Raw genomic sequence first — 26,790 nt, forward strand, 5'->3', positions numbered from 1 at the left:
CCCTGCAGCACTGACCTGGGGCAGCCACATGAAGAGGCTCAGGAGCAGGGGTGAGACAGGATGGTTGGGGCTGGTTTTGCTTAGCCATGGCAATCACGGAATCACAACTCCAGCACCTTTGCTGAGGTAAAACCAGAATCATTCCTGAGTGAGTAAACAACATAGTAATGGTGCAGATCTAAACACTGTGAGGCTGAACAGAGAAGGTGCATTTTTGATGACTGGTCAAGAGTTATTAAAAAAAGCACCATAATTCAAAAGCCTGCTCTCTACTACAATGAGCTCCACATTAACCCCTTGAAGGTTTTAATTCTGCAGTTCTGTTGATCACATTTTTTGTTCAGATTCCACCAGCATAACTACTAATGGAAGTGCCAAGACCCACATTTTTTCCCAGCATATCCATCAGCAGCTGTCACAAGGAGGTAGATTTAATTGTAGATCAGAATTTAGAATAACATCAAATCCACATAGTTGTCTGTATAATTCTGTCCTTTACCAGAAGAAAGAGTAGCTAGAGAACAAATACATTGGTTTAATTTGAAGTCAGTGATTGTGTCTCTCAAAGTGAAAAGATCAGTCTGGTTTTTTGAAGAGTGGTGGTGTTTCTCTGTCTGTAAGGTTGGAGTTCCCTTGAGTTCTCCTCCCCAGCTCTTCCTTCCCATTTCCACAGTGATAGTCAATAAATCATCTTTCCCTTGGGAACAGCCCAGATGAACTGAACTGCTGAGGCCATTGTTGTGGTGGCCATTGCAGGGGCACAGGAGCACCCATACAAGCACAGTTTACACTAATTGTTTCCAGGATTTGATTTTAAATGTGCTTCGCTTGTCTAGTACAAATCCCTCTCTTTTTGCTCTTTTTTTGAGCCTCTTCCCGTGTGTTTGTTACCGAGCAAAAACAAATAGGTGTTTGTTTTGGTACATCCGTGTGGCTTTTGCACCTTGCTCCTTATGTAGAGGTCCATATTTACTTTAAGTAGCTCTTCTATTTTAGATAGTAAAAGTTTCCGTGCTGGTGGGCTTTAAATTTTGCCCAGATGGACAAGAGGTACGTAGATTCCCGTTTCTCTAAGTCTGGGAAGAGCACAGCTCCGTGTTTTCAGCGTGATGTGCTATTGAGTGAACTGTGCATTCAGTCTTTCCGTGCTGTCCCAGGCTCCTTGTCATTAATAACTGCTCTAATCTATACTGTGCAGTTGTGGTCCATGTGTTGGCGTGTTCCTAAAGATCTGGTACTGTGGATTCCTGACCTGCTCCGTGTTTTGCAGGGTAAGGTGGTGGAACGTGGCACACACACAGAGCTCCTCGCGAGTCCCAGCAACCTCTACTCTGAAATGTGGCACACACAGAGCAGCAAAGTGCTCCACAGTCACAGCAATCCCACCTGGGAGGAGAGGAATAACCGGACATCCAAGGAGGAGGAGAGGAAGAAGCTAGAAGAAGAAATTATGAATAGTGTGAAAGGCTGTGGGAACTGTTCATGCTGAGAACGACCCTGGATCAGTCTTGTATAGCAGGTTAAAACTGCCCAAGAATACAGTGAAATGCAGCTCTTGTTTTTAAGTCAGCATTCAAAAACTTCTGGGGTTTGCAGTTTTGGGGTTTTACAGTTTCACAGAGGGACATAATTTCAACCAAAGGAGTTCTATTTTTGCATCTTTAGAAATCTGTAATATTCAGTGGCATCTGCAAGAGCTGGGCTTTTCAAAAACTTTAAACTTCCCAACTAAGAGTGTAATTTATGGCAATTTTTAGGTATTGGTAAATTCTCCTGGTAGTCGCTTGACATGGATTATTAAATTGTAAACAGATTTGTCCTAGATTTACATTATTTCTCATCATTAATGGTTGATAAATATGTCATGTTTTAATTGTAATTGGGCTAATTTGAACTCATTTGCTAGTGAGGAAGATGCCATTTAAATTCTTCAGTGGTGTTCTGGTTTAAAATGTTCTTCCTCGTAAAGAATAAGAAAAGCCTCAACAAAATATTAGAGGCTTCTAGTAGCAAACTAAATATTGGACTTATCCATCTCGCCCTTCAGGAGCACCTTTTGTATGGCACTATCAGGAAATTAATTGGTATCATTCTAAAGGAAAACTAATAGTATTTTTAAGTGAAAAATGAAAAAATCTGAGTTTAGGATTCTGTATCCTCAGCATCTGCTGTAGCAGTTGAGGCAGAAGGCAGTTGCTCTTTCTAATTCAGTCACGGTCTTAAGGAGCAATTAAGATTCAATAAAGACTTCCATAAATTTCTATTATCTCATTAATATATGAGAAAATGACCTGGATAATGCTGAAAGCATTGCTATAATAATCTCCTCAAACTTCTCCAGTGGCAGGAAACCTCAGTGTCTGGGATCTGCAGGACACTGTGGGTGTATTGGGTTGGGGGGGGGGGCTGCAGTGGGGGCCTCTGTGAGAAGGTACCAGAAGCTTCCCCTGTGTCTGGCAGAGCCAATCCCAGACGGCTCCATGATGGACCTGCTGCTGGCCAAGGCTGAGCCCACCAGCGATGGGATAATCCACTGCTGGGATAATGTATTTGGGAAGGGAGGGAAAAGCTTGGAAGTGTAAGTGCAACTGCAGCTGGAGAGAAGAGTGGGAATACGTGAGAGCAACAGCCCTGCAGACACCAGGCTCAGGGAGGAAGGAGGGGAGGAGGAGCTCCAGGCAGTGGAGCAGAGATCCACCTGCAGCCCATGGAGGACCCCACACTGGAGCAGGAGGATTTGCCCAGAGGAGGCTGGGACCTCTTTGGAAGCCCATGCTGGAGCAGGGCCCTGGCAGGACATGTGATCCTATGGAAGACACACACTGGAGCAGCCTGTGCCTGAAGGACTGACCCCGTGGCAAGCAGACACGTGGGAAGGACACACTGGAGCAGGGGAGGAGAGTGAGGAGGAAGGAGCAGCAGAGCCAACGTGATGAACTGACCACAGCCTCCATTCCCTGTCCCCCTGCGCCACCTGCAAGGAGGTGGAGAATGTGGGAGTGAAGTTGAGCCCAGGAAGAAGGGAGGGGTGGGAGGAACGTATTTTAAGATTTGGTTTCTTTTTCTCATTACCCTACTCAGACTTCTAATTGGCAGTAAATTCAATGAGTTTCCCTGAGTTGAGTGTTTTGCCCATGACAGTAATTGCTGGGTGATCTCTCCCTGTCCTTAACTCAGGAGCCTTTCCCTGCCCAGCTGAGGAGGGCAGGGATGGATTGGGTTTGGTGGGCACCCAGTGTGCAGCCAGGGCCAGCCCACCACAACAGCACTGTATTTTTAGGCCATGTCTCTTCGGGGAAATTCACCATCTCTATTTAGCACAAGCTATTCTGGTGTAATTCTTCATGTTGAATTCAAGAATTAAAATCTTTCTCTTGGATGTTGAAAAATAACTGTTATTTCTGGGGAATTACACCAGTATAATTACACTGATGTAATTACGTTTGTAAATCAGATGCAAGGTTTCTCAGTGTGGGCACTAGGGAAGGGCTGAATTTGGTGCTTCTGGAAATTTAATTGCAAATAGCATTTATTTTTTTGTGTTATACCCTCCCCTGCAACTAAATATAGGAACGGTAACTTAAAAGGAGCGAAACCTTTGCTAGTTATTAATTTTCTCTCTTTTAAAATGATGGGTGAAAAAACCCAACCTGGCATCAGTCTGCAGTTAAAAATTATTTTAAAAGTGTACTTTAATTTCCAACCTTGGAGTGCAGAAGCAAAGTGAAGTCCTGTTAATGTAGCGGCATTGCAGAATTACAGCTTACAGCCTTCCCTTTATTTTCCCTAATGGTCTCCTGGTTTAGCTGACAGCAGTGAGTGGACTGTAAAGGTGCAGTTATGTTCCAGCTGCCAGAAACAGCAAAAGTTTATTGAAACTACCCTGCAAGAGCTCATTTTTGAAATTAACTAATCTGTCTGCTGTTCATGCAGCAGGGAACAGGCAAAGGCTGTAAATAGGAATATTTCAATCCTAAGATCTTTTTCTTCTGACACAAGGACTGAAAATATCTCTGGTCTGAAAGATGGAGGGAAAGGGTTTTTCTCAATGAAGAGTTTTCCCTATTGCAGGGCCTGGACATCCCAGCAGATCCCTGAGGATCAGGAATCATCTGTGAGATGTCTGGAGCCAAAAGCTGTTTGAATGCGAAGTTTGATTGTGTTTGTGAAGGGCCAATTTCAGATGAAAGCTGATGGATTTTATCACTGGGAATGGGCTTTGCAAGGACTCTGAGTCTTGGGCAGTACAGGTGTGGAATGAGGACTGTTTTCAGTTGGTAAGTGCCAGGAATGCTCAGTATTTGTTTAAATCTGTACGGGTTTGCTGGAGCTCCGAGGCCATTGCCTGTCTCTGCCACCCTTCGCGTGCCAGTGGATGTGCTGCAGCTCTGTGCAGCTTTAAGCAAGTGGAATGACAGGAGGGAACTCTGAACAAAGGCATTTCCTAAAGCAAGAGGCTGCTCATACGGTAGAACACGTTTCTTAAAGAACTGCAGCGAGTTTCCGGAGATGACTGAAAACTTCCCGTGTCGTGGAGTTGCTGGATGAGCATTCCTGGCTTGGTGGTGGCTATATTGGAGTGAATTGCTGTGGAGAAGCAGAAACAACACTTGGTGAGTTTCCTGTCTGCTACGAAGTCAAACTTCTGCTTTCTTTTTTTTTTAAATTTTATTTTTATTTTGAATTTTTATTCCTGCACTATGACTCCAAAGTGTCACCATTGAAGCAGGTGTTTGAAACACTGAATGGGAGAGCCATGGCTTTGGAGAAACTCACTGTGGCACACTGACCCTTGGGACAGTCTATGTGGCATCTCTTGGAAAAGCCTTACAGTTCTCAGAGAAAACAGATTGATTTTGGAGCTCTCTCGCAGCCTCTGTGGATCTTGGTAATTCTGCTCCACTGTAAACTGGGACATCATTTTCTAAACAGCAGCTTTTCATATTCTGGACGTGTAGTTGGTTGTTTTTCAAAATTCAAGTAATCTACTCCCATTATAAAATCTTTGTCTGCAGTTTTAGTGTGGAAAAGCCATATAATTTTTTTCCCTTCATTTTCTGTTTTTAAAGGAAATGTGTTTGTGGAAAATGGACATTAAAAAGGGGCTGCTTCTTGCAGTGTGTAGTGATCTGTTTACTTACAGAATTCAATTCTAATTTCCATGTAAGAACTTACTAGGCACAGGATATGAAGTCACAACAAACAACATTTTGGCTATTTTAACCTCCAAGTTAGAAAACTTAATGAGTGATTTGTGGGGAGGTTGTTGTGCTTTTTCCAAATGGATGTTCCCAATTTGCTCCTTGCAGATGATCCCTCAGGTTATCTCAGCTGTTCTGTTCCATGGAGTATTAGTTACCTATATCTCAACACTGAGATTTTAAATGGTGTTCAAGTTTCTTTTCAGAATGGAAGTGTATAATTTACATTGTACAGGAAGATGACAGAACAACACAGAAAGCTCAGGTGAGATCAGACTGTGTAACCCTTCTGCTGGAACACTCCTTACTCTGACTCCTGTCCTTCATGTATGTATAGATAATTCTTAGTAAATAAAGGATTTATCTTTGTGAATAGAAATGGGTGTCCTGTCACAATGGCTCTGTGGCTTTGCTGAAATTCCCAGAGAAAACAGTCACTCACTGCTGTGGAATGTGGGTCTTAGTGCCAGCAGCTGTTTGTGGTGCTTGGTGGCGCTGCTGGGGCTGGTAACCACTCACAGGGGTGTGGGGTGGCATAAGGTGACTGAATTCCAGGTGATCCATCAGAAAGGTAAGTTCACAGAGTGCACCCAAGTTCTGCTCCCACTCAGCTTTTCCATCCCCTGCACTGTGTGTGTGGCGCTGGAAGAACAGGGGAAGGGCTCGTGTTTCTGCATCACACTGATGGGAATGAACATACTTGGGAGAAGCTTGACTGTTTCTTACTGTAAACACTGTATTTTTATAAATGTAAACTCTTAACTTGTGATCAGTAGAAATAGAGCAGTTCTAAGAATCTGCTTGAGCCCTTGACATGACATTGTCTGTAATCACTGCCTGGGTTTCTGCTTTAAGCAGCTCAAACTCAAAGCAGAAAGCAAGAAATGCTGCTATTATTATTAACTATTTACATGTAATGTTGGTCGTTCTTCTAGTGTGCTGCATTGTATTTGATTTGAGCTACAACAGCCACAGGTCCTGCTGTCATGTCCAGGGGATGGTGTGTCTGGGATAGATGGATGGATGGGTGGGTGGATGGATGTGAGATCCTTGAGCAGCCTGGGGTTTTTCAAGTCTGACTGGATGAACTCCCAGCTGTTGTCTCTAAGAGTTCATTTGCTCTGTCTTTAAATCTTGAAGTGATACTGCAGGAGTGCTCCATAAATGTTACTGACAAAACAAGTCATTGATTTTTAAGGGGAAAGAGCTGTAATGGGAATATATTTGGGGCTTTTTCTTCATGTGTACCTGTAACTTCTGTTAGTGCTAATTTGAGTTGCGTGTCTGCATCAAGGAAAACAGTAATTGCAAATCCAGCTTTTGGTAATCTTCACATAAATTAGGAATAACCCTGAGGTTACTATGCTCGTTGAACATCCCATTGGTGCACAAACAATGGGTGCAGAAGTGACAATTCACTATTCTGTGGATTATGTGCTGCTTCCCAGTCAAAACTTGCCAGTTATGTTTATTTTTGTGCGTTGAGCATCTGAACTGTCTTCCCAGCCTTTAGTCCTGGGATCTGCTGGGGCTCATCATTTCAGCTTTGCACAGGACGGGAGGGTTGGTGGCACTGCAGGAGGGTTGGTGGCACTGGATGCTTTCTTACAGCACACTGAGGAGGTTGTTGTGATTCTGGGAAGGAGCCAGGGCATTCTTTTAAAACAATAATTGCATGGGTTTTGAAGTGTTGTGATGTGGCAGTGCTGCAGTGTATAGGTCTGTTATTAGTGGAATGGCCATGTCATGGATGGAATGGTGGAGGTGGTAAATTGTAGATAATATATTAATGTCTAGAACAGATATTGAAGAATTCAGCTACTGTATAAATTTGATGTCTTATAAGAAAACCCTTAAATGGTTAGCCCTTGAAAAATATCTTTTTGAATTCCTGCTGTGTGACTTTTGATCTGTTTCTGCAGATGTTGGGACTAAACTCAGGGAAAAGCCATGAACTTTATCCATCCTGGAAAACCAGCAGAAAGCCTGAGAGAGGACTTCTACGGAGGCAGGTCTGCAGGCTGGGGTGTGAGATCTCCCTCAGATGAGAAGTGTCAGTTGTACTAAGTTGCACAGTGCATTAATGAAAAGGAGAAGAGCAAAAATGCTTTACTGGTATATTCAGGCTGAACTGAAAACAGGATGCCCAAAGCTGGAAGAATCCTGAAACATTTCTGCTCCCCTACATTAATTTCCAGTTTTTAATGCTTTGTAGCCCTTTACAAAATTGTCAAGTAAAGCATTTAAGTCACACCAATGTAAACTTGTAAAGGTCTCAGTCATGTGCTGGAGTGGGAAAAGGAGAGTAGTTTTTCCCCTCCATTATGGAGAGGAAGGAGGAGCTTGAGCTGGATACATCAGGTGCTCTGGTGTCCTTTTGAGTGCGTTGTCAGTGCTCTGCAAGTGTCAGCTGAAGATTTGAGTGCCTTGTGCACACACCAACAAACATTTAGAAAAGTAGAGGTTGAACAGATGAAAAGTTTCCATTTTACACTCGTCAGAGAAAATGGAACGTGAAGGTCAGTCTGTGATTGGGAGGGGATGTTTCCAGCCTATGCAGTAATTATGGAATGGGCTGTGAATGTAAAGCATGGAAATACATGTTCATGTGCTTTCACACAGGGGTGTAAAAATCTTTATTTCTCCAGCGATTTGAAAAACTTCCTGGCTTTTGAAAAACACAGATAAAAGATTCAGCTTATTTACAATTTAAACCAGGGAATGTTTCCTGGGGAAAATAATGTTTGCAGAATCTGCAAAAGGTGATGAGTGACATCGTGTGTCGATGCTGTTACTTGAGATGGGATTGCAGGATATTTGGCAGGATCCAATGGAGGGGGAAGAGCACAAGGCACAAGTATTTTAGGCTGGAGTTGTTACTTCTGCTTTGTGCAAATTGATTCATTTCAAAGCCCACACAAGGTCCGTGCTGGTAACACACACACACAGTGTTTGCTAAGTTTCCAGGCTAAAAAATTAATGACCTGAAGTTGTACAATGCAGTGACTTTTTGTTTTAACAATATTTTACAGTATTTAAATGTCAGAGGAAGAGAAATTCAGAGCGCTGAGCTTGGGTTAGTGGAGAAGGAAGATTTCTACATTCAGTCCCCTCACTGCAGACTCTGAATACTGATCTGGGCCTCGTGTAGTGGTGGCTGCTGCAGGGGTGTTCCTGGAGCTGGGCATGATCACTTCTCCTTAGATGTGACCTTACTTTGCTCTCTGCCTCTTCTTCTTCCTTCTTCCTATATCTGGCCTGTAATTCTCCTTAAAACATTTCCTGTCTATAAACTGGAGGAAACATGAGCAGCTTCTGTCCTAGGGCCGGTTTTTTCCCCTCGTGTTCTATGGAGGGGTGCTGCCTCCAAAGACTCTTCAGGTGACCTTGGTGGGATATGGTGAAGGCCCTTGCACTGACTTTGGACCTCTGTACCCACTGTCTTGCAGGGAGAGGTTTGCTTTGGGAAATGCTGCTTGGGGAGCTCTGCCACGGCACCTGCACGTTCCAGTTTGGGCTTCAGATCACCTGAAACACAGAATCCCAGAATACGCTGAGCTGGAAGGGACCCACAAGGATCAGCGAGTTCAACCCTCAGCCCTGCACAGGCCCATCCCCAAGAGTCCCACCCTGTGCCCCAGAGGATCAGCCAAACCCTCCTGGAGCTCTGGCAGCCTTGGGGCTGTGCCCACTGCCCTGGGGAGCCTGGGCAGTGCCCAACCAGCCTCTGAGGGAAGAACCTTTTGCTGAGATCCAACCTGAGCCTGCCCTGACACAGCTCCAGCCATTCCCTGGCTGCTGTCCCTGGTCCCCCCAGAGCAGAGCTCAGTCCCTGCCCCTCCTCTGCCCCTGCCCTGGAAATTGGAACTGCAGTGAGGTCTCCCCTCAGTCTCCTCTGCTCCAGCTGAACACACCAAGTGTCCTCAGTGTCCTCCCACATCTTCAAATCAAGGCCCTTCCCCATCCTCGTGGCCTCCTTTGGACACTCTCTAATGGCTCAATCCCTTCCTTCCATTGTGTCCCCCCAAACTGCCCCAATGTTGAGGTGAGGCTGCCCCAGGGCAGAGCAGAGCAGGACAATCCCCTCCCTGATGTCCCCAGGACAGGGATGTCCCTCCTGGCTGCCAGGGCACTGCTGGCTCAGGGCCAACTGGCACCACCAGGACCCCCAGGGCCCTTTCCCAGCACTGCTTTCCAGCCTCTCATTCCCAGTCTGTCCATCCATCGGGGGTTGCCCCATCCCAGGGGCAGAATCCAGCCCTTCCCCTTGTTGAATTTCCTGTGGTTGGTGATTCCCAGCTCTCTGATCTGTCCAGGTTTCCCTGCAGGGCCTCCCTGCCTTCCAGGGACTCATCAGCTCCTCCCAGTTTTGTATCATCTGCAAACTCACTCAGTGTCCCTTCCAGTCCAGCCCCATCATTTATGAAGATGTTGAAGAGCACTGGCTGCTGAGGACACCCTGCTCCAGGTGGTCCCTGCCCACGGTGGCTCCAGTGTTAACTTGAGTTCCACAGGTTTCATTTCCAGCAACCCCTCTCCATGTGATGGGTTGTGTAGCTGTGCTTCCAAAATGGCCAGGGAGCTTTGCAGGCAGCGGTGCATGTACTGATTCCCACAGTGTGCAAAGATCAGTTGGAATGTCCTGTCCACCACAAATCAGTGTTTACCAGAACCCTGTGCTGCTGCAAAGAGCAAACCTGTCTGTTGAAGGTGTGCTTCACTGCTGTGCTGCTCCAGTATGTGCTGTGATTGAATTTAGTCTCCATCACTTCTTATCAAGTCCCTGGAATTTTTGATGTTAGAAATCTTCAACTGACCACAGAAACCTTCTGTCACCAAATGTAGAACTCTGTGGCTAAAATGTGGCCTCCTGAATCTCAGCATGGGATCATACCCCTCATCATACCCCATTAGGTGGTTTTTTTAAAAGCAATTGCTCTGAGCTATGGTCCTGGCAAAACTCATGGTTGACATTTCCATCAGGTATTGGATTCTCAAGTCACAAAATCTGTTGTACCAAAAAATGGCTGAAAGTTGCTTAAACATTTCAAGGACTTTGTTCAGTTTGTGTCCTAGGTTTGTGCACAAGTTCCCCTAATTCTGCTAAATTCAGCTGGATACTTCCATGGTGCAATGGCCTCACGCTGGGAAGCATTGATTGGCACAAGAGCCATGTGTGCAGAATGTGCTAGTGAGGGGTGTTTACAGCACTTTGTGTCCTCTCACAGGAGATGTGTATGGAATTCACAGGTGAGTAATGCTCTCAACTCCTAATTCATACAGGTAAAGCCACCAAGCCCTGGTATGTATATATATGTACTAAGTATGTCCAGTTAAAAGGAGAAACAGGGAACAATGGAAACTGTGCTGCAGCATTGAAAGGATTTCCCAATGGAAATGGCACAGGAATCGTTGACAGCAAGTCAAATGCAAATAACACTTGTGAAACCAAAATGGAAATGCAGAAAACTACTTTTCAGTGGATGATCAGGTCCAGAAGCTGACAAGAAGTGGGTTTTGCTGATTATTTTGTGGGCTTTGTTTTATTTGAATTTAAGGCTCAGAACTTCAGACTGTTATTTAGTCTACTGGGAAGCAGTCAAGCTCCAGCAAATAAATGTCCATGTGATTCAAATAGGTGTCTAGAAAAGCAAATCCTCCAAATGGCTGTTTTCAGACTTGATATCAGAGTCTCTGTGGAATTTCCTTCAGTGGAATATAAGCTCATGTCTAATGGCAGCCTCTGATTTAGGCCAAAGCTGCTTTACTGACACTGGAGCCGTCCTATGGAGATCCTGCTCTAACTAAAAACCACACAGACTTTCACAGCCCATAAATCCCATGGAATACATCTCTTAAGTACTTTACTCAAAGGAATGTTAAGCTCTTTTACTAAATCTGCAAATTATAGCTATTTGACAACTCTGAGTTTACAGTCTGACAGCTCACGTCATCAGTCGGGACGGGATGAGCGGAGTCAGAGGCGGCACCGCTCGCTGCTGATTTACAGGGATCTGGTAATAACAATCCACTGGAAAATGTTGGAAAGCTGTGACAGCCTGGGAACAGTTTGTGACATCTGTTAAACACACTTGTTTTTATTCCTACTGACTGCAGCGAGATGTGAGCAGTATTTCATGGGAAGGGAGTGGCTGTGTTCCAGAGCGGGAGCCAACAGTGTCCCTCGAGGACCTGTGCCATCCTTCAGGTGAATTTCTATTTATAAATGACCAGAACACGTTTGAATACTTGAGCCAAATTAAAAAGAAGTTTCTCAACAGATTATTTCTCCCTGACTGCAGGAGGTAATGAAGTGAAAACAGTTGGCCTGTGAACTCTGCAGGAGCAGGAGAGGAGGCAGCAGAGCCTTGTGGAGCCCTCGGTGCTGAGTGCTTGGGGTGCCCAGCACTGGCTGTGTGGGGAGTGAACGCTGGCTAATGGCTTCGTGGGTCAGAGCAACTCAGCCACGATTTAAAACGAAATGGGCAGTGTCAGGAGAGCTGTAAACTCCAGGTGCACCGATGTCATCAAAGTGCAGGCGGCCTTGAACGCGCGAGATGCGTAAGTGTGATCGGTGCAGTAGAAGAGCTGTGTCTTGCTACAAGAAGGTTCCCTGCTGGATGGTATATTTTGCCCTGGGATTGAAGTCTATGGTTCCTCGCAGTGGAACAAAGTTTGTTACGTGTTTTGTAGGCAACATCTACTTGTTTTAAGGCACGCTCAGTCTAAAGTTCTCCTTGCTGAACCTGCTGTAAGACCTGGTGGAGCGGCGGCACAGAAACGGAAGGAAACATTGGTTTACCAGGTAGTGGCAGCACAGACAACTCACATCAGCCAGTTCTGCTCTTTAAAATGGGTGCAAAAAAGAACATGGCTGTGGAAAAAACTGTACTTGCTGAATCACCATGTGTTGCCAGCACAGTTTTTGCATCGCAGACCCAGTTCTTGAATCACAGACCATACAACAGAGGTGGGCAGGGGCTGTGAGTGTGGAAACAAGTATGAAGGGAAGCCCTTTGCACTGTCTTGAGCTGCCTCTTGCTGTTCAGCCAGAGATTTATCTGGAACTGAAGACAAGCTGGGATAAGCCTGTCTGAGACTGATTAAGGTGTTGAGTTATTCACTGACCCATAAACAGAGGAAATTAATAATTATTATTTAAAAAACCCAAACCCACCTAAAGGATAAAATTTAACTTTTCCGTTCTTTCCAAAGGCTTCTCCAGCAGTTTGTGGTTCTTTTCAAGGGTTCCATACCTTCCCACCAGCCTCAGGACAGAGCATCTCTGGTCCCACTGATGAGTCACCTTGAAGCTGCTCCACGATGTAGCCTGGGAAGGGATCCTTGTGGATCAGTCTGCAGCACATCAAACCACAGGGATCATTGTGGATCAGTTGTGGATCAGTCTGTGGCACATCAAACCACAGGGATCATTGTGGATCGGTCTGCAGCACATCAAACCACAGGGATCGTTGTGGATCAGTCACACTGATGGGCTGATCTGTTTCTGAAATGGTCAGAAATACGATGCTTTGTAAAGATTACCTGAAACATCTTGGAATGGTTCTAAAGTGGAGCCCTATGTGCTGCCAAGGTACAAGAACAATATAATCTACAAATCCTCTATCTTGGAGGTCTTTTGCAATCTAAATGATTCTATGATTTCACGATTCTATAATCTACAAACTAGCTAGGACTAGTTAGGGACAAGTTTGATGTGAGCAGGGTGTGGTTACCTAAACCCTGGTGTTTTCACATCCACTGAAAACTGAGTGTTTTATGCCTGAGAAGTGCACAAGTGAATCTTTTTAATGTGTCTGACGTTTTCTGTGAGAGTTGCCTGCTGTCCAACGTCCAGCTTGACCTGCAGTCAAGTTCATTGGTCACACACACCTTGACACCGTCTTGTTAGAGAGAAGCAGGAACAAGGTAAGGAAATGATCACACGGCTGAGATTTATGTTAGCCCTGTAAGGAAGATCTCTGAAACCTTCCAAATGTCCAGACTTCAGCCTAGATGAATGCCTGTGGATCTCGAAATTGTGGGACTGTCATCACAAAGGGCTCTATAAAAAGGTTGGAAATGGAGAGGTTGCTGTGAGTCCTGTGGATAATTGCCTGGCTCCCGAGTGCCGTGTGCGGGAAGGTCACTTCACACAGGCACAGCAATTACCTCCTGTACAAATGGAAAATGAAATTGCAACTTTGTGTGTGACTGTCAAGAAGACAACCCAAACTACAGGCTCTGAGCAGAACCGCTGCCCTCTGCTGTGGCAGGAAAGCTGGCACTGCTCTCTCTGGAAACAAGAGATTTGAAAATGTTCATCTTTTAAAATGTGGCCTTTCGAGGTGTCCTGTGAAAGGTGTTTACACTGGTTTCTGCAGCTCTCAGTCTAACAGAGGGAGAAATCTCATCACCTGAGACCTCCCAGGGTGTTAGTGGGAAGCTAAAATTCAGAGTGAGCTTAAGCAGAGCCCAAGCTGACAGCAGATACAGGGCTTAACTCCAGGGATGTGATGCATTGGAGGTGAATTGAATGGTCCTATGCTGTTAGGACGGGTTAATCACTGAATAAGTCGGGTTTTTTCCTTTTTACTATTCTTATTCAAATTAGGGGCAAGAAGGGAAAAAAGTCAGCATACCAGCACTATATTGGCCAGTGTGTGGGTTACAGAGGAGGCAGAGGTGGAATTCCTTTCCTGTTGCAGTGGCAAGCAGATGAACAGTGTGTCTGTCCATAAGTCTTCTGGAAAGTAAGGAAAAAAAAATCCACAGAGAAATTATGAATTACAAATTATGAAAACCCCTTGGTTGTAATCACTCACCATAAAAAAAAAAAGTCCTTCAATTTTAACTTTACTCTTAATTTTGAGGAAGGTGATGAGGGATGCAGGAAGTACCTTCAGTTTGTACTTACTCTTGTGTTTCTTTGTGTTGCTGAAAGTAAATATTTGGCTTAAGGAAGAAGCTAAAGTGGTTTGCACAGGTGTAAAGCCTTCCTTGTATGAATATTTAAATAAATGGGGGTCTGTCACTGAACTGCAATTTAGGAATTTTTTAATTAGGCTTTGTTGGATTGGAAAGCATTTATTCTGTTAGGCTATAACATAAAAAGATTTATCCTTAAAATAAATTAATAAAAATCTCTTGGGAAAATGCTGAAACTAAGTGGAACATTTCCAGAAAAATCAAGCATTATTATGATTTTTTAAAAGTGTGTGTAAAATAATCCAGTCTTCCAAAGAGATGCTTGAAGTTGTTTGGATAGAGTTGGCATCTGCCAGAGTCGAGTCACACGTAAGATAACATGATTGACCATTTTTGGCATGGGATGGGCTAAATTGGCTCATCTGTTGGCTGTCAGTCTCTTCTGAATTAGATCCAATGCTTTGTAGGCACGTTTCCATCTGGTTAAGTTTAGGACTCAAGCTGTTTATATATTAAAAAGAAGTATTTTGTACCAATAACAATTTCTGGGAAAAGGTTTTTGCTTGTGTTCCATTTCGAAACTATTTGGTTTTCTTTACTGGTTAAAATAACCTTGTGAAGAGTGAAAGAAGATGTGCCCATATTATGTTAAGACCCTTGAAACATGCAAATAAAATGGAAAGAAATTAAAATTTTTCTGTGTGCATATTTAAATATATGTATATATGCATGCATATCATTCTGTAATATGTGAGTCCTCTAAATTGGAAAACCAGATTTTAAGTCTGCTAATATTTTAACTATGTGCATTAAGAGAGGAGGATGAATATGTGCTGTTACCCTCCCATCGAGTCTTTCTAAGATTGGCCTTGCAATATTTTTATTCTGAATATTCGCCATCTGGCACTGGGAGCTGCAGTATTTAGTGCCACAAATAATAATGAAAAATATGGTAATAGCTCGTGATACTTTAACGTAAAAATATAAGACGGAGGGTTCGGGCGTATGATCTTCCAGCTGCCAAAGCATGTTGTTCCCTCTGCCCTTGTTTTCCATAAATGAGCCTTTGATTGGAGACAGCAGCGGTAATGGGAAAGTCATTGGTTAATGCACATTAATGAAACTGCGTTACTGGAGTTAATGAACTACAGTCCAGAAGAAAAATGGGCAGGAAAAATGCCAAGGTTTGTTCCTTTCTGTTCAGGTAGGTGTGGATGCATCCAAGACACACCAGGAAAAAGTCTGTGACTTCAGACCCAGGAGACAGGGCTCTGTCTTCTCCACATCAGACAAGTCCTGTAGAAATGCTTGAACTTTAAACAAAACAGCCTTTTCCTTCTCTCTCCCCACATCAAAATACAATCAGGAGACTGTTGCATATTCAGCAAAACTGTTGTTCTTGCTGCAGTTAAATTGCATAATTAGATGGGGCTTAAAGAGAGCTGAACCTCAGTGTTGTGCAGGCTGAGGCAGAGGGGAATTGCAAACCAGCTCCTGGAACTCACCGAGGTGTCAGTGCCTCAGGAAGCAGTTTCAGGATGTCCCTGAACATCCACTTTTGCTGGCCAGAGGAATTCACCTTTACACATGTCTCTAAGGCTGGGTTTATTTTCGAAGGCTGGCCAAGCAGCACTGGGGATGGCAGGAGCTCCGTGGCCATGGTACGTGGTTGCCCCATCAGGGTTCAAAACAACCCTTTTCACCATCTCTGCCCTCCCCAGTGGGGACCTCTGCTCACCACTGAAGCATCCTCTGCACTTGAAGCAAGAGCATAAAGCACAAGGTGTCTCCAGGCACAAAGAGCTCCATGTTTCCTAAAGAAAGGACATAATTTATAGAACACTCTAAGTGACAGCTCCATCAGCAGTAAAGAGCACTTGGCTTTCTGCTGGTCTGTGCAGCTGCCTCCGACAGACCCACAGCACAACAGGAAGGATGGAAATGTCAAACAGAATTTGAGTTTCCACTGTTACCAAAGAGTGCTGGTCAGCCTTTGGGCCCTGCCAGCTTCACTCAGGAGTTCCAGGTGCCAGCCACCTCGGCCAAAGCAGCAACTGGGTTTGGACTCTGGGATACCCAGAACCATCTCCTGCCCCTCTGCAGTTCATCAGCCCAGTGCACAGCAGAGGCCTCACCTGGGCCATGGATTTACTGCCTGTGAGTAGATCAAACCTACAGTGAATCCAGAGCAGCTTTAGATTTGTCATGTCCTGATCCCTTTGCCTTCTCCAGGTTTTGCTCTAACCTGTGCTCTGGCTCACTGCAAATACACCAGGCCACGCTCGAGCCTCTTTGGTTGTTCCTGGTGGCTTTTCTTTTTCCCTTTCTGGTTTTTTTTCTCCTTTCTCCCCTGAAGTGGCCGAGGTTGTTATTCCTGCCAAGGGAGTGAGAGCACACAGAGCCTTCTGTCTGCAGAGCTCTCGCCCTGGCCCAGGCACAGGCGGGAGCTTTTCTTAACTTTGGTTCCTGCTGTTCAGGAGCCGCCAGTAGTGAGGGGTTTGGCCATGGAAATGTGGTGAGAGAAATGCACAATGTAGAGAGAGATTTGCAATTTGAAGTTGAAATGTTGGGAGGGAGATGGGGGGAGCAGGCTGGGGGGATCAGAGCCTGTCAGCAGCAGTTGAATGTTGTGTGGGGCCAGGGGAGCCTCGGGGGCTGTGAACCTGCTGGAACTGTCTGACTTGAACAGTGGGGTTTTCAACCTTGTGAAGGAGTTGCGAGGCAGGGTTGGGTGTTTTTTGGGTGTTTGGTGGAGCAAGGAGCCTGTCAAGGAATGGAGAGGCCTGGAGACTACTCAGGGAGCCTCCTCACCTTCTGTCCCTCCAGAGCTCTGTCAGGCCTGTTGGAAATTTGTCTCGTCCAGCAAGGTCAGCGACAGCCTTGAGCTTGTCCTGAGTGTGTGTGGAGCATCAGGGCCAAGAGAAGGTGTGGACTAAGCAGCAGCACTGTTCCTGCAGCTCCTCTGGGACAGTGCTCCGAGAAGGGGCTGCCAACAGCCAGGAGTGCTGGGGGAGTGTGTCTGCAGCCAGGGGGGTTCACCCTGAGCAGCTGCTTTGGGGGGGTTGGGATGGTTTTTTGACCAAGCTCTAGGGCTTGCCGGGTGTGCCAGAGAGGAAAGGAGAAATTCAGCCTGTGACAGTTCATGATTCCAGCTTTGTTTCTTCTTCAGGAATTGCTTCAGCCTCAGTCAGAAGGACTCCCTGTTTGCAGGCTCAGCGTTATTGCCCACGGCCCAGGATTGGTTTGGAATTGCACATCAGGACCTGGGAAGGAAGGGGGAGGTGAGAGGGTGAGTCCTTCACTCACCTGAATCAAAACCCCATCCTGCCTCCCAGAGTGCTTCCCTTTACTGCCAGCAGTCTATGTTACACTGTTCTTGTTCAGAAGTTGGTTCTGGAATGCTGACAAAGGGAAGAAATCCTCTCCAGCCCTCTGTGGTAGGATGGGATAGGAGGGTAATGCCTCCCGTTGTCCTGCTGCATTTCCTGTGTGTTTTTAAGGCTCACATCACCTGGGCAGCTTTCTGCTTGAAGCATGCTTTTCCAGGCTCACCTGAGAGTGTGAGATTTGAGGTCTTTGAAAGTCACATTTGTGTCGTACTTGTGCCACAGGCAAACCAGAACCCTCTGTTGAACCTCTGGTTTAGCAGGGGGACTGTGTATGGCAGAGATTATTTGGGCCATGCCAAATGAAGGATTTAATGCTTATTGGGTGTGCTGCAGTGAAGGTCCCATGCACCAAAGAAAGAATGATGATGGAAAGAAGGAATGATCAGGAAATGGGCACTTGGAGAACTGGAAACGACCACAGCACTGGCCTCTTGCCATAACCCTCGTTCTTCTACTTTAGACCCAACTCCTGCTTCCTAGCAGGCAGAGGCTCCCATGTCTGGGCACATGGATTTTGTGTGAAGACAGCTGGAAGGATGTGCCAGATGTCAATGTCTGCTCTGCTCCGTGGCACAGGCTGTGGTGAGTGGCTGTGATGCCCGTTGCAGCGGGGCGGTACCGGAGAGGGTGGGAGGGCAGCGAGGAGGAGCAGCAGGGCAGAGCCAGGCGGGGCTGGCACTGCAATCGCTCCTCGCTCGGGGGGCTGCTCATCTCCTCCTGCCAAAAGGAGCTTTCTTAGCACCTTGTTCTCGCACCTGCGAGTCTCTATTTGACAGCCTGGAAAATTAATACCCAGCCAAGGTGTGTAGCTGTGCTTCCATCATGTCAGTGCACCCTCCACATCTGTTTGTGGCAGTTCATGAAGAGATCCCAGTGCACAGACTGTCAGTTGTTCAGATCACCCGGGATGCTGTGCAGAATGTCGTGCTGCCGATTGATCAGTATTGTGGTGGTTCTGTAACTGAAGGACCTTAAATGAGTGGTGTGGACAACTGAAACTAAAGGCATTATGTCGTATCACAGCTCCAAGGATAATCTTTAAGCCTTAAAATGTTTGTGCTCCCTCTAAAATACAGCACTTATATAAATACTTGGGTTGTCGTCTTCTAAACTGGATCCAGGTGCAACACTCATTTAATTGAATGCGTCTTTTCATCTCCACGAGGCTCTCCCCACGCTCAGGTCTAATCTCACCTTGGTGATTATACTCAGCTGATTGCCATCACCTCCAGCCCCGGGCACACCTGCAGCTCCTCTCCAAAGGCACAGGGAGCTGGGGTGGGTCTGACCAGGTGCTGGTGTCCCAGTGCTTCTGGCCATGTAATTCCTGTCCCGTGAGGTGCCTCAGCAGAGGAGCTGCCAGATTTACTTGTGTGCCTTTGGTGGCACTTTGGAAGGTAACAGCCCGTATGTGAGTGTGCCAGGGGGAGAGACTGAGGGCAAAACCACCCTGAGTTCGTGACATTTGGAAAGCAGTTCATGACCACCACCTGTGTGTTTATTTTAGTGAGCACTGCCAGGTGTGCTGTCTCACTTGACCTCGATTTATATTAATTGAATCTTTCTATCAAGAAAAGGGGGGGAGTGAAATAAAATGCAGCATTACAAGTATGTAAAGGTACAGGGACTGAAGTGTGCAATTCCCACAGGAATGTGGTGAGGCTGGAGAGGAAAACCCTAACTCAGGATAGGACTGGGAAGTGCTCCCACTATGACACTGCCTCACTCTGTGGCCTTGGTCAAATCACTTATTGCTGGTCTCTATTTCTCCAACAGGGTATAACCCTTCAATTGTGAGTCCTAACACAGTGGGAATCAATAATTTATTCACATGTGCTGTATGGCATGTCCTGGGTACCACTCTTAATGAAGGACAAATGAGATTAGTTGCTTATTTTGCAGGTTGATGTGTAAGGTGTTCCGAATTCAGAGAGCATTCCATGTGCTGTTCCTGTTTCATTACTGCATGTATGGGGGTCTCCACTGCTGTGGGAAAAAGGACTAAAGTGCTTGATACTTTAATATTTTAGTCACAGTATTACCTAATCAATATTGTAGACTGTACCTGTTGTTTAAGATGCAAAGGCAGCAAAATTTCACATGAACTCAAGTGGTAACTTAAAACTAGGAACCTCTCTTAAATATCGAAGTGAAATTAAATAAAAGGCTGATACTCAACTTGCATTTTTTCCATTGCAGTCAAAATAGGTGTGTCTAGTTTGCCTTCTATTTGTTAAACCATATTGTTGATTCAGAAATGGAATAACAAAAGTTTCCTCCAGTCCCCAGTGCAGTAACTTGGGCCGTGGTGCACGTGTGAGGGTGTCACAGAGAAACAGGGCTGCAGGGCTCCGCGCTGCCCTGGGGGTCCTGCGAAAAGGGCTGTATATTGTAAGCTCCCCCACTGGGTAGGTGTAGGCTCCTGCCTTGCCTGTTCCTGCCGCCCTCCCGCTCCGCAAAAGGCTGTGTCTGGTGCGTCCCTGCCTTCCCTTTGCGTGCCCGGCATCTCGGCAAGTCCGGAGCCATCCTGAGATGAGGCAGCCTCCTCCTCTGAATGGGCATCTGAAGGTAAAGCATACTTTTAGACGCTGTTATTAATAACCTGATAATGAAAACAAATCAGACGGGCTGTTGCAAGCCCTAAGGTGATTCCCATATCCACTGTAGAGAATTAAACCGGATGGACTGCGCTGGGAGCGAGTTTCACTCCCGGGCTCCGGCTGAGCCCCCGGGGCCGTTCCCATTGTCCCTTCCCTACCGGCACGGCAGGGCCTGTCCTCCCTTCCCGGCGGGGCCCGTCCTCCGTCCCTGCCTGCCCGCGGGTGCCGCATCCCCGCCGAGGGTGCGCTCCCCGCTCCCGGGGCGGCACCGGCACCTGCCCGGGCCCGGGGCCGCGGCCGCGCGCCCTTTATGGCCGGTGCGCGCTCCCGGTGCGTGTGTCTGTGTGTGGGATGCGGGGAGCGGGCGGCAGCCGGTCCCGCTCCGAGCGAACAATGGCAGCGTTGGCGCTGCCCGGCACCTCCTGAATGGGCGCAGGCCTGGGGGGGCGGCGGCGGCGGCGAGCGGGAGGAGGAGGAGGAGGAGGAGGCGGCGGCAGCGGCGGCGGGGCGAGGCGGGAGCCGCCCCCCCCCATCCTCCCTCCCGCCCTCCGCCCGTCCCTGCGCAGGGACGCGGGGCCGGGGGGCCCGTCCGTGGGGCGGCGGCGGCGGGGGAAGGGGGAAGGGGCGGGGGCCGGGCGGGAGGCGGGGGCCGGGGGCGGGCGCGTCCACCTGCGCGCGCCGGGCCCCGGGCGCATGGAGGAGCCGCGCTGAGCGCCGCGGCACCGGAGCGCCCGCCGGGCGGGGGGACCCCCCTCCAGCGCGGGCCCCGCGCTCAGGTGAGTCCCGCCGCGGCCCAGCCGCATCCGCACACCCCCCCCCCGCCGGCACCGCGGGAGGAGGAGGAGGAGGAGGAGGGGATGCTGATGGCAGGATGGCAGCGCCGGCCTGCGCGGAGGCCTGCGGGGAAGTTGCGGGGGGTGTGTGTGTGTGAGGGTGGTCTGAGGTGACGGGGGGGCGGCAACTTGGCGCCGTGTCCCCCCCCCCCCATCCTCCCCGGGCAGGTGCCGCGCTGGGCGGGGGCGCCGCCCCGCCGGGCCCGGGGGCAGCGGGTCCCCTCCGGGGCCCCCGCGGGGGCCGCTCACTTCAGCCTCGGCCAGAACAAAAACATAATAAAAGGAGGGGGGATGGGGATTTTTATTTTTATTAAAAAAAAAAAAAACGCCCCAGCGCTGGGAGTAGCTGTCACTGCGCGCATTAAACTAGAGAACTGGCTAATCAAATAAAACTGGCTCATTGTCTGAAACTCTATCCTAGCGCAAAATGCGGCTGTGAATGTAATTAACCATCTGTCTGGCGGGCGGCGGAGCGCCGGGTCCGTGTGGTCGGTACCCGGGCGCTGCCATCCCCGGGATGTGCCCGGTGTGTGTGTGCGAGGAGGATGCTGGAGCGAGGGGGGGATGAGATCCTCGGCTCCGCGATGAGCGAGGGAGGCACTGTGCGATAGATGAACCCAAACAAGCCGTGAGGGACCGGCGATGAACGCCAGGGCGATCCGTTTGCTCTCGGGGATGCTCCCGGGGGTTCCGCCTCCCGCCGGGGACCCGCGCAGGATGGGTGCGTATTTGGGGGCTCGCGGCCGTGGGTGGATGCGTGAGGCCGGAGGGAGCGGTGCGCCTGTGCGAGCCGAGGCCTCAATGAGCCTTTTGCGGGAAAACAAAACGGCTCTGTGGTCCTTCCATCCTCCCGGAGGTTTTCCCCGCTTCCGCCCGGCGCGTTGCTCGTCCCTCCTGCCCCACGCCGGCCCCGAGAGCTCCGTGCAGCCATCAACATCCTGGTACTCCGGGCCGGAGGTACCTGCTGGGATCGCTGCTACGGCGGGACTGCGGTAGCACCGAGCCCGCGGCAGGCTCTGCTGGGAAGGGGCTCGTCTGTGGCTCTACACACGCTCGTGCCTCTTGTTTGTCTTTTTTTTATTATTTTTTTTTTTGGTGCGGTTTAGTAATGGAATAATACAGAGACTAAAAAAAATAACGGCAGCACTCAAGCAGGTAGGATGCAATTTAAAGTCACTCCAGCTAATACCCCATGCAAGACTGCATTTGTTAAGGTATGTGAGCTGTGCAGAAGGCAGCAGTCTTTAGTGAATCACTTTTGAAAAACAAATACTTGCCAAAAAAACCAGACCTGCTAAATGGATAACAATTATGTAAGCCTATAGTAGGTTTTGATGTATGTCAGGTCTGTTAAATAAATCAACCTGTTCAGTGAATAAATCTGCTCTGCACCAATGCTTTATTATTATTTTTTAAGGAGAATAAACCTGTGTATTTAAGATGTTTTTACTGATGTGAATCTCATGGCCAAGCCCCGTGGCTGCCAGTGGCACAAGACGAATCCGTGGGGAGGGTGGGGTGCAGGAGCGTGGGGAGGGAAGGGGCACGCCAAGTAATAAGGTGGATATTAAAAATACACAAAGATGTGCATAAGGATTCCTAGTGATCAAATTCTCACTGATCCATGTCTTGATGGAGTATTTGCTTTGCAGTGGCAATGGCCCATACAAAGCTACATTGATTTAGCTTGCTCTGTTCACGATGGCAGTTCTGGTGAATAATTATTTTCCCAAAAGCCTTAACCAAGGGAAGAAAGAGAGTCCCTGCTTGGCCTACACAGTAGTACAGTATCTTTGAAAGCGCATATCCGGCTGCAAATAAAGAGAGCCAGTTCAAGTGTTACTCCACTCAGCAGGAATAAAAGGGAGGCAGAAAAGGGGAGCACCCGGCCGGCTTCCCCGAGCTCCTCGGGCCCCTTTCCCTTTCTGCACCTCACCCTCTGCTCGGCTTTGGGGGCGGGGAGGGGGGATTTCTCTGGTTTTGTTTTTGCTTTTTTGCGTTTGCTGTTGCCTTTTGGAGGCGAGGCTCCAGCAGCCCACTTCAACATTGATTCTGAATGCTGAGGAGTCTCTTTCACATTGAAAAATAGGGAAAGATTGTGGCCAGTGGGCTTTAACTTCTGTAGCTGGGACAGGGAGTATGTCTGTGTAGGGCAGTGCCTTGATGGTGTCTTCCCCTTCTGAGATGGTGAAGCCTCATGGATGTTTTTGTGATGGATCACGTGTGTATCTTTTTCCTGTCTCTGCAAAGAGACGTATGAAAAGACTCAAATGTGCTTGCAGGACCGAGGAGGCCACAGGCGTGGGGAGAAAGTGTTCTCAAACAAAAGAGTCCAGCTCAGGTTGGCATCCTTGGTGTGGGACAGAACCATCGATGCGAGGTGCATTTTTTGGATATTAAGGCCTTTCCATCATAGCCAGAGTGATGACAAACCAGCTGTACTGCTTTCCCCAGGCACAACAGAGAACTGTCCCCATGAAGTTTATGCCCTGTCACAAACAAAAAGCAGCATTAGGAAATAATCTTTTCCTTGGGCAGAATCCAGGGAGGAGAGCTATGGATACTCCAGGCTTTGCCCTAGTCCTCGCATGGGGGCTGTGCAGATGCTGTCGTAGCTGAGTTTGTCGTTGGCCCTGGGAGAGGTGGGTACTCTGGATGTTAAACAGAGTAAATTTGCTATTGCTTCTCAGTAATGACGATTTTTGGTCTGTGAGGGTATTTTAAAAATAATATTTTGAGAATTGGGAGCAAAATAATTGTTACATAATCCACCTGTTACGTTCAAAGTCCTGTTTTCCACCTGGGAGAGGATTGCACTTTTTTTATTTTTATGCTGGATCTTTGTGTACTTTTAGCCTCGCTTGAGTTGGCTTTATAATCATTACCTGTGTATACAGTCAGGTGCTTGACGAGCCTGATTTTGTGGAAGCTGCCAGCAGTGAGTAAATGAGCCATGTGGCACAAAACCGAGCAAACCATGTTTTGTTGGTACCTTGCTCTTCCCTCTTTCCTTCGAGCTGCTCGTACACACCCGCAGTGTCACCTGTGTGGGGGTCTGAGCTGTTCCAGTACAGGGACCCACTTGATCTGTTACCTGTATGTGGTGTGAGGGGCGTGGTGGGATCTCAGCCTTTTGATTTTTTGATTTTAGGGCTCCTGGGTGCCGTTGCAACAAAACATTAAATCATTACCACGTGTTGTGTTGTGCAGAAAGCGGTGGAGTTATAGATGCTGAAGATAATGAACTGGTTTGAGCATCCAGGTGTGGGCGTGGGCTTTGCCTGAAGGATGCAGAAATTGGGGATAACCTGTCCTGCTCTCAGTGCCAGGGGGTTGGCACCACCAGTTCCCTGGCTGTGGACATAAGGGAAAATGGGGAGTGTTGGGCAAAGCTGAGCCGGAGCAAAGTTTGCAGGAGGAGCTGTCAGCTCTGCAAATGAGCATTGACCCCTTATCCTTACAAAGTCCTCTTAGGAACAGCACGAGAAGGTGGCTTTGGTTCAGTGGTGCTTTGGACTGTGGCAGTAGTGCTGGGTGGATTTTGTTTGCAGTTCAGGGGAGTAGCATGTAATCTGTGTAATGCTGCTTTTGTGTGCCTCTATTGCAAATTGATGTCTGGGGAATGACATGTAGCAAAGGCTCTAGACCAGCAGGTCTGTGATATTTTTGTAGCAATGTCTTTTTATTCAAAGCAGGTGTCATGGAGATCTTTCATCCCAGGATTTCTTTCATCCCTGGCGTTTGTTAGCTTGTGTTAAAACTTTAAATCTCGAGCATTTCTTCTGTACAGAAGGTGTTCCTCGTGTTGCTCCTGCATGGGCTGAGCTGGGTGATTATGCAGGCTCCAAACAGCGACACGTATGAGGTGGCTCTGTGTCTGCACTGCTACGTCAGCTCTGGGAACAATCCAGGGCTGTGGCCCAGTGCCCTCCAGTCACAGGAGGGGTCTGGCTGTGGGGGGATCTGGGAGTGGGCAGCGATGGGGGATGCTGTCCCTGGGCAAAGTTTTCTTCTGACCCTTAAGTATTCAGAAGGTAATTTGTACCCAGCAGTCTGAGCTCACATTTGGAGTCTTGTTTGGCCTTTACAAAGCTTTGAAAACGCTTTTTACTACGAGATGGCCTATTTGCTTAATTTATCCAAGCTGTTGTCTCAATAGTCTCCTGCGATAGAAAATTCTACTGGCTAATTGTTACCTTTTACTGATCTTCTATTTCTTTGGGTTTTGCCATGTCTTCAAAATATGGGTGGATGTGTCACTAGAAGTTTCTGATCAGTCTTCTTATCCAGATTTACTGCTGTTGCCCTGGGGGAGGGTAGGACCACATTCTTCTGGACGAACAGGGCTGGCAATGCTTCTGCTTGGAGCCCAGCTCATTAATTTAGGAAATCAGTTTTAACACCCCTCTGAATTGTCATTGTCATTTCTGGGATCGCTGTCTCTGTTTTCCTTAGGCTTGAGACCACGAGTGCCTCTGTCTTGAGAGAGCTTTGACTTCTGGGTGTCACCTTGCCTGGTGTTGCAGTGCTGGTCTGCAGCGTGTCATTGAAGCTGGCAGGAGCAGCAGGGGTTGCACGCTTGGCCTAGACACCAGTTAGGTTTTTTTGCCAACCTATCAGCTTTTTTACCTTGCTTCCGTGGGGTTGTGTTCCACAGCAGGGCTCCTCGAGCGCGGGGTGCAGGTTCGTGGGGTGAAGGTCGTCCTTCCTGCTTTGTGGTGATCTCTGCTGGTGTCTGGAGCTGCTACACCCTTGTCCACCGAGTCCCTCTGAGAGAGAGGTGTCAGGATTTCTAAAATAAAGCAAAACAGCTGAGGAATTTTTTACCTCCCCTCTCTGCTGAGGTAAGGAGCTTCTCACCTGCTGAAACCCAAGCATTGCCACTGTCCTTCTCCTGCCGTGTTGAATCTGGTGAGGGGGTGTCTGATGCTCTGAGACTGTTGCATTTTTGAGGGCATTTGGATGGTCAGTTGGAGGGTATCAGAAAAATCAAAAAAGCTCTTGTGAATCTTGCAGGACGTGGCCAGACTTTCAGGAAAGCCAGGGTATGCGTTGGTGGAGCTCACCTGAGCACTGCTGAGAACCTGCCTCCTTCTTTCATGGGCTCTTTGGAGGGCTGGCACAGAAACCCCCAGCTCTCAGTTCCATTCTAGGGAAGGTCTCTGCCACGTTCTGGAGTTGCTTTTGGAGCTGTGTCCTCATTAAAAAAATCAAATTTCTTTCCTCACACTTGGAAGGTTTTTGACTGTGAGTTACAACACAGAAGAATCAAATGTGGAAAAGACAAGCTCTGTGGATGAATTTTGTTTCCTGTGTAATGTCCCAATGAATGACTTCAGTCTTTGATGAAGGAGAGAAGCTGAAGCCTTATGAAGGGCCTGTTTATTGGCATTAATTATTTTTTATTAGTTACAGCATCCATAGTCCGTTGGCAGTAGAAGAGCCCAAAGTAAGAATATTAATTCTTCAGAAGTTTTTCAAAGCTTGCATTTTTCATAAGAAGCTTGTGAAGCTTCAAATCTAAAGCTTCCAAATCCTTTTTTTTATTCTTCAGAAGTGCCAGTGAAGCTCTTTTTTTAATTTTTCGTGTTTTAGCTGAAACTATGAGTTTCATACATTAAAAAAAAAGTAAAAATTCTTTCCCATCCACTGCGTTGGCCCCAACTTTCAGGTCTCTTGCTGGGTCAGTTAGACCCTCTGCAAGCACTGGCTGTGCTGTACAGACCAGGTGTGTACCCTTTGCTACTCAGTCATTGTGGTTTTCCCCTCTGGCTGGGGTTTGACACTGTGGCTGAAGCACAGGCTGACATGAAAGGTGCATTTGTTTGGCAGTGGCCAG

General features: G+C 47.6%; 2 protein-coding genes across 5 annotated transcripts in view; both read left to right on the forward strand.

The window, feature by feature from the left end:
- Nucleotides 1–5,580, forward strand: part of ABCB7 (ATP binding cassette subfamily B member 7) — a 41,656-nt gene extending 36,076 nt beyond the window's left edge. Inside the window, exons 16-17 of one of the 2 annotated variants that reach the window (XR_003536320.1) lie at nucleotides 1,271–4,613; nucleotides 4,713–5,580. Coding sequence is in view for 1 of the 2 variants with exons in the window: in XM_027696073.1 (XP_027551874.1) it covers nucleotides 1,271–1,489 (219 nt within the window). In the remaining variant the exon portion in view is untranslated. Of the gene's footprint in view, nucleotides 1–1,270 lie in introns of both variants that reach the window. The other variant, XM_027696073.1, reaches the window with a different exon arrangement.
- Nucleotides 5,581–19,990: 14,410 nt separating this feature from the next.
- The window catches only part of NEXMIF (neurite extension and migration factor), a 171,218-nt gene continuing 164,418 nt past the window's right edge, over nucleotides 19,991–26,790 (forward strand). Inside the window, exon 1 of one of the 3 annotated variants that reach the window (XM_027696081.1) lies at nucleotides 19,991–20,086. The gene's annotated coding sequence lies outside the window, so the exon portion shown is untranslated. Of the gene's footprint in view, nucleotides 20,087–20,805; nucleotides 20,895–21,454; nucleotides 21,673–26,790 lie in introns of those variants that run through there. The other 2 variants (XM_027696083.1, XM_027696082.1) reach the window with 2 other exon arrangements.

The sequence above is a fragment of the Neopelma chrysocephalum genome, unplaced genomic scaffold (assembly GCF_003984885.1).
Source record: "Neopelma chrysocephalum unplaced genomic scaffold, ASM398488v2 Primary Assembly neopelma1_105, whole genome shotgun sequence".
Lineage (NCBI taxonomy): Eukaryota > Metazoa > Chordata > Aves > Passeriformes > Pipridae > Neopelma > Neopelma chrysocephalum.